Below are 6021 nucleotides of genomic sequence, written 5' to 3'. Positions count from 1 at the left end.
AGCTGCTCGGGAGGACCAGGCCGCCTCCTACTTCCCGCAGCTGTCTTGCCAGTCTAGATCTAGCAGGGGGTCTCCACCCCCCGCCTAGATCCAGTCGGTGGGAGGGTGGGTGGTTTTTTCCGGGTCACTGGCGCACCCTTTCTGCTCCCAGCCACCTGTTCCGGTTCCATCCCGGCTCCAGGCTCTCTGGAGGGCGTCAGGGACATTCCAATCCTCCCACTACCCGCGCGGATGTCTCGGGAGAGGGGGGCACGATCGCTGTCCCTTTCCAGCGCCCAAGCTTTGACCAGGTTTCTTCTCAACCCCTAGTGACTTGAGTCACACTGGAGAGGAAAACAAGGATTGATAAATGGTTTGAAGGTTGTTTACAATGAACCAGCTGGCGAAGCCGCATCCCTAGCGACAGAGGCACTTTCTGGGCACCGTCTGCGCACGAGCAGACAATTGAAAGCCAAACAGCCGAGATGCCTCCTCGCCAGACCAAATATGGTCACAAGCGCTAAGTAGCCTCCCGTGGAAAAGCTGGCCTCGCTGGTGTCTCCCCGCGCCGGAGCGCACGCGGGCCGCCCTCAGGCAGAATCACGGATCAGTGCAGCGCTGCGGCGCTCCCGGCCTCGGCACCCGGCACTAAGGGAGGGCGCGGCGCCCAGGACCGGCCCTTACTCAGTCTGGGCCCCTCACCGGCGTGCCCTCCGCCGCCCCCAGCCTTGGTTTCGGTCCACAAGTCCTTGATTAAACAGGCTCGGGCCACTTTCCCTTTGATCCCGCCCCAAGTCCGTGGTAAACTCAAAGGAATGCAGATCCAGGGCTCCGCGGGAGAGGTCCGCGCGACCAGGAGGAGTGGGTGGAGGGCACCCGTCTCCTCTTACCCTGCAAAGTACCCAGCACGCCCAAGGTTTTCTGGAGCCGGGGGTGGGAGGAGGAGGAAGAGAAAGGGGAGAGACGAGCGGGGGCAGGCAGGCTGGGGACTTGGAGGTCATGCATAATTCAACAGCTCAACTTTCGGCCCCGCCTCTTTCCTGGGAGTGGGAGTTTGCTCCAAACTTTGTTTATGGGACAGTTCGGGAGCCGCGGCGGCCGCGCTGTCTGCTTCTCCTCAGCCTCCTCGCGGAGCGCGAGCGCCTGAGGCCAGTTCGGGGGATGTGAGAGCAGAAGGCCCTCGGCTGCCAGGCACCGAGTCTGGTCAGGATTTGCCAGCCGGGCCCCGGCTCCAGCCCTGCAAGCTCGGGACGCACCCTAGCGACCCAGGCCCGACAGCGAGTTCGGGCGGGACGGCGGCCGCCGCACGCCCAGACTCGGCTTCGCTGCGCGCCCAGGTAGTGTGCCCTCTGGCGCGTGCCCGCTCACCCGGCACCACTCCAGGGCGCCCGGCTCCTCGGGCTTCCGGAGTTGAGATGTCTTGGAGCTGGCTCCGGTTGAGACTTTGGGGGGCTGACTGCCCTGGAAAGTTTCGACCTGTCCTTTGCCACCAGCAGTTCAGCAGCGTCTCCAGTGCAGTTAACTCCCAGCAGCCACCCCATCCCCCCTTTCCTGGTAACTTCTTGGCTTCAAGAAAGTTGCATAATTCTCGAGGCCAGGAGGGACCCCTCCCCCCATCCGGCTGGTCTTAACTGCTGGGTGTCTGGGATCCCGAGGCAGACATCTATCCGTCTCTTTTGCTTTTTCTCTCTATTCTTCCCCCCGTATCCCCCTCTCCGACCCTCAATAAAAGGCTAATCTGACCTCCTTTCTCCTTGCAGAAGATGAATCCGGCCTCGGCGCCCCCTCCGCTCCCGCCACCCGGGCAGCAAGTGATCCACGTCACTCAAGACCTAGACACGGACCTCGAAGCCCTCTTCAACTCGGTGATGAACCCCAAGCCCAGCTCGTGGCGGAAGAAGATCCTGCCCGAGTCGTTCTTCAAGGAGCCTGACTCCGGCTCGCACTCGCGCCAGTCGAGCACCGACTCGTCCGGTGGTCACCCTGGGCCCCGACTGGCCGGCGGCGCCCAGCACGTCCGCTCGCACTCGTCGCCCGCGTCTCTGCAGCTGGGCACCGGCGCGGGCGCTGCGGGCAGCCCGGCGCAGCAGCACGCGCACCTCCGACAGCAGTCCTACGACGTGACCGACGAGCTGCCGCTGCCCCCAGGCTGGGAGATGACCTTCACGGCCACTGGCCAGAGGTACTTCCTCAAGTAAGTCAGCCTGGAGCTAGGGGGGACACAGGGTCACGATACCCAGGGTGTGCACGCTTGTTCTTGAGTGTGTGCGTGTGTGCGTGTATGAGAGAGAGAGAGAGAGAGAGAGAGGTGATGTGTCACCGTCCACCGCTGTTTCCCAGAGATCTGGGAGGCTGGAAATAGGGAGTGAGTCTCTGGGTGTTGGAATTGTAAGGGATCAGAAACTGAGTCTGGTGGTTCTTCCAGGGTTCTGGAAGTCACAAGAGATTCGGGACATGGAAACTCTTAGAGGTACAAGAAAAAAAAAACTTTTGGGAGAATTCTCATGAGACACATAGGTGACTATGCCCTGCAGCTGGAGTACTGATACAGACTCCTGGACCCACACTCTTACTCCCTTCCCTGCCCACTCTAAGTCAGATAATCAGAGGCTGGTCCACTGAGATATGACACCAACAAAAATGCTAGAGCAGATCTGAGGCTTGGGGAGGAGAGGGACTCTTGGTAGTGTAGGCGGTCTCCAGTCTCTCCATTCTTGGGAAAAGCAGTCTGGAAAAGTGAACACTGCCTGGTAGGCCTTACTGGTGAGGTGATGACCACACAGCACCTGTGATGTAATTAGTAACTGCCCGGTGAAGTAGTTGTAGGCTGGACAAATCAATTGTGTGGAAATTGGGTCGGAGTTTTATTATGTCGCCCTTGGTAACCTAAAATACCATCGAATCAGGAGACTGCTTTGTCATTCTTCCCTTCCCTTTGTTCCAGCTTTTTGATGTAATGAAGTTTACATTTGAGTGGAATTAGACTGTATAGGAAAATATATTCATAGGCATAAAGAAGGTTGTTTCAATTGTGGTACCCTAAAATAATTATATTCTGGAGGAGAAGCCAAGCTGGAACTTGAAATGTAATTAGTGAGGTCATGGGGGGTCAGGCTATCAATGGCCTGGATTGAAGTCGTGCCAGCTGGACCACTTGGTCCAGGATTGCTTGCACTGGTGAGCTGTTCACTGCCATGGAGGGAAACTCCTCCTCTAAGAACTTGCCTTAGAATTTATGTTAAAGCCCATATTTCTTTGATTGAGTAGCTTTAGTTTAGACGTTAAGATGTTATGTGCTATTTTAAAAAGATAATCAACCCTTTCTTTGGCACTAATATTTGATACTTTGATTGCTGTGAGAGGACCCTAATAACAAATACACAAGGATGGATGAGGCTTATAATAGCCAACCCTTTGACTCATACTGGTGGCCAATTATTCCTTTCCCATCCCAAAGCTGTTGATGTCTTGTGCAAGGAGGAGTGCTTTAATTTTTTGCTGGGGTTGATGCATTGCTGAGAAGCCCGTGTCCTAAAACAGACTTGATGGTCATTTTAGTCCACAACTGGTCTTCTCCTGGGTTTTGAGTGACAGTGTGGACACGTACTCAGTGCTTTTCTTTTTTTTAAAAAATTATTTATTTTCGGCTGCGTTGGGTCTTCGTTGCTGCGCACAGGCTTTTCTCTAGTTGCGGCGAGCTGGGTCTACTCTTCGTTGTGGTGCGCGGGCTTCTCGTTGCAGTGCCTTGTCTTTGTTGCGGGAGCACGGGCTCTAGGTGCGTGGGCTTCAGTAGTTGTAGCACATAGGCTCAGTAGTTGTGGCTCACGGGCTTAGTTGCTCCGCGGCATGTGGGATCTTCCCAGACCAGGGACGGAACCTGTGTCCCCTGCATTGGCAGGAGGATTCTTAACCACTGCGCCACCAGGGAAGTCCAGTGTGGAAGTCCAGTGCTTTGATTTCTAAATGGTTGGTGGAATTCAAGTATGTGATGTAATAGCATGACATTTTTCTAAGTGTGATGATATTGTTCCAAAGGATGGCATTAGTTTGTATACTATGTAAAGATCCAAAGTAGCATCTTGTATTGCTTTACTTAGGTAAATGCAGTTTTGAATATCTCACTGTGACTTTTATAGAAATGGACTTAGTAGTACCTACAAGTAGAAAAAGACCCAATAATTTCTAATAATTTTGGAGGCTAGTTTTGGTCCCAAATGATTTTTGAACTGTGTTTATAAATATACACACACAAATATGTATATGATTGGTATAGCTGGTTGTTAAAAATATGAAATAAGAGCTGGGCTTGCCTAATATCTGAGGAAAGCTAGGGGGAAAAGATCCCTAAACAGAAAGAAAACAAAAGAGTTCCCTTTTATACAGGCTTTGAATGATTGGAGTAGCTCTAAAATATGTTTGTGAAGCTAGGTTAAAAATGGAAGTAAGCCTTGGGTTTAGAGAAAGTTGATCTGCTCCATTTGCCTCACCGCCCCCCCCCCAACTAAAAGTCACTCCTCAGTCCAAAGCTGGATGCATCTTCATTTCACTTTGGATAGTCAATAAAGACAACAACTGGAAAAACGTGTAAGCAGTAGGCCTGTAGGCTTGATCTGATGCTATCCCTGGAAATTTTTTGGCCAAGTAGCTAAGGGAATTTAAGAAATTAAGTCACTGTGACTTTTGTTTTTTGAGATAAGCAATCTGCCAGGAGTTCTCTGAATTTCTTTTGGAGCTTTGTTTAAAGTTGGAATAAGATAAATGTTATATGCCACACTTTGTAACACAGCCTCAAAAAGCAATGTATTTTGGTGGATTTAAGTAGAAGCTTGGAAAATGGTGGCAACTAACCCTGAATTAATTTTCATAAAATCTACCCATGACTTTGCCCCAACATCTGTGAAATGGGGCTAGCAGTAGAATTCTATTCTTGATTTTGTCAAGAGTTGAGGGCTTTATAAATCAGAAATCAAAGTATTTTATAATTGACAAGGTCATTTTCTTGGGAGGAAGGTTAGAAAATTGAGGCCAGGGAAGGGTATTGACGTGACTTGGGGAATGCCATTTGTGGTTATTTAATGGTGGACCCTGGACTGGCCCTCTAATCTGTTGTCATCTACTTAGGGAGCAGTTTTCCGTTTTCCCCACTCCCACCTTTATCCTCATGTCACTTCCCCAGCTGAACAATGAGCTTTATGGGATACAAAGCCTGGACATCTAAGAAGCTTTAAAAAACCTTTTTGTCGTTTTCTCAGGCAAGATTGTTCCTAGGTATATGGTGTAATCACTTTCTGGTACCTGTTACAGGGCACCTTTTCTAAGCATTCACACCTTCCCTGTGGTGTTAGGGTAGCATTTAACAATGGGGAGGATAGAATGTTAAAACGCATGGCCTCTGAAGACTGCATTGTTCCTGCTGTTCTCTACAGCTCATAAATCAGGCTGGGGTGTGTAGGTGTTGGGCTCTTAGCAACTGGCACACTGACTTTGAACACTGATCACATTAAAATTTTTTTAAAATTTCTGGTTATAAATGGAATACATGTTTGGTGTACATAGACCAGAAAATAGAGAATTATAAAGAAGAAAGTGATCTGGATTCAGTAGAACTTTCCATTCTTGTAGAAGATTTTTATTTGAATAACATATTCTGTAAGAAAAATTATCCCCACTCTTAAATATAATTCCAACTATAACATTTGCTGGCACTCTCAATTTTTAGTAATAATTTTAGTGTTTTGCCTTTTCTGAAATGTGTGGTAGAAAATTATTTTTGTCAAAGTGATCTGTGCAGTTGGTACCAAACCCAATAGTATAAAAGGACTTTTGTTGAAACACAATGGTTTCCTTCACCTTCTCAAGGCTCACAGAGGGAACCTTTCGATTTTTAATTTATTTTTTAAAAGAAATTTATTTATTTATTTTTGCCTGCATTGGGTCTTTGTTACTGCTTGTGGGCTTTCTCTAGTTGCCATGAGTGGGGAGCTACTCTTTGTTGCGGTGTGCAGGCTTCTTACTGCGGTGGCTTCTCTCGTTGCGGAGCAC

The 6021-nt window shown here is 49.7% G+C and overlaps 1 protein-coding gene across 1 annotated transcript in view; it reads left to right on the top strand.

The window, feature by feature from the left end:
- Nucleotides 1-999: 999 nt before the first annotated feature.
- Nucleotides 1000-6021, top strand: part of WWTR1 (WW domain containing transcription regulator 1) — a 131641-nt gene continuing 126619 nt past the window's right edge. The window contains exons 1-2 of the mRNA XM_024769138.1: nucleotides 1000-1316; nucleotides 1740-2173. Of these exons, the coding sequence (XP_024624906.1) occupies nucleotides 1743-2173 (431 nt within the window). The 5' untranslated portion in view covers nucleotides 1000-1316; nucleotides 1740-1742. The remainder of the gene's footprint in view (nucleotides 1317-1739; nucleotides 2174-6021) is intronic.

Source organism: Neophocaena asiaeorientalis, unplaced genomic scaffold (assembly GCF_003031525.2).
Source record: "Neophocaena asiaeorientalis asiaeorientalis breed wild unplaced genomic scaffold, Neophocaena_asiaeorientalis_V1.1 scaffold118, whole genome shotgun sequence".
Classification (NCBI taxonomy): domain Eukaryota; kingdom Metazoa; phylum Chordata; class Mammalia; order Artiodactyla; family Phocoenidae; genus Neophocaena; species Neophocaena asiaeorientalis.
The sequence above is the reverse complement of the archived record's forward strand: the minus strand, read 5'-3'. Positions and strand labels throughout refer to the sequence as shown.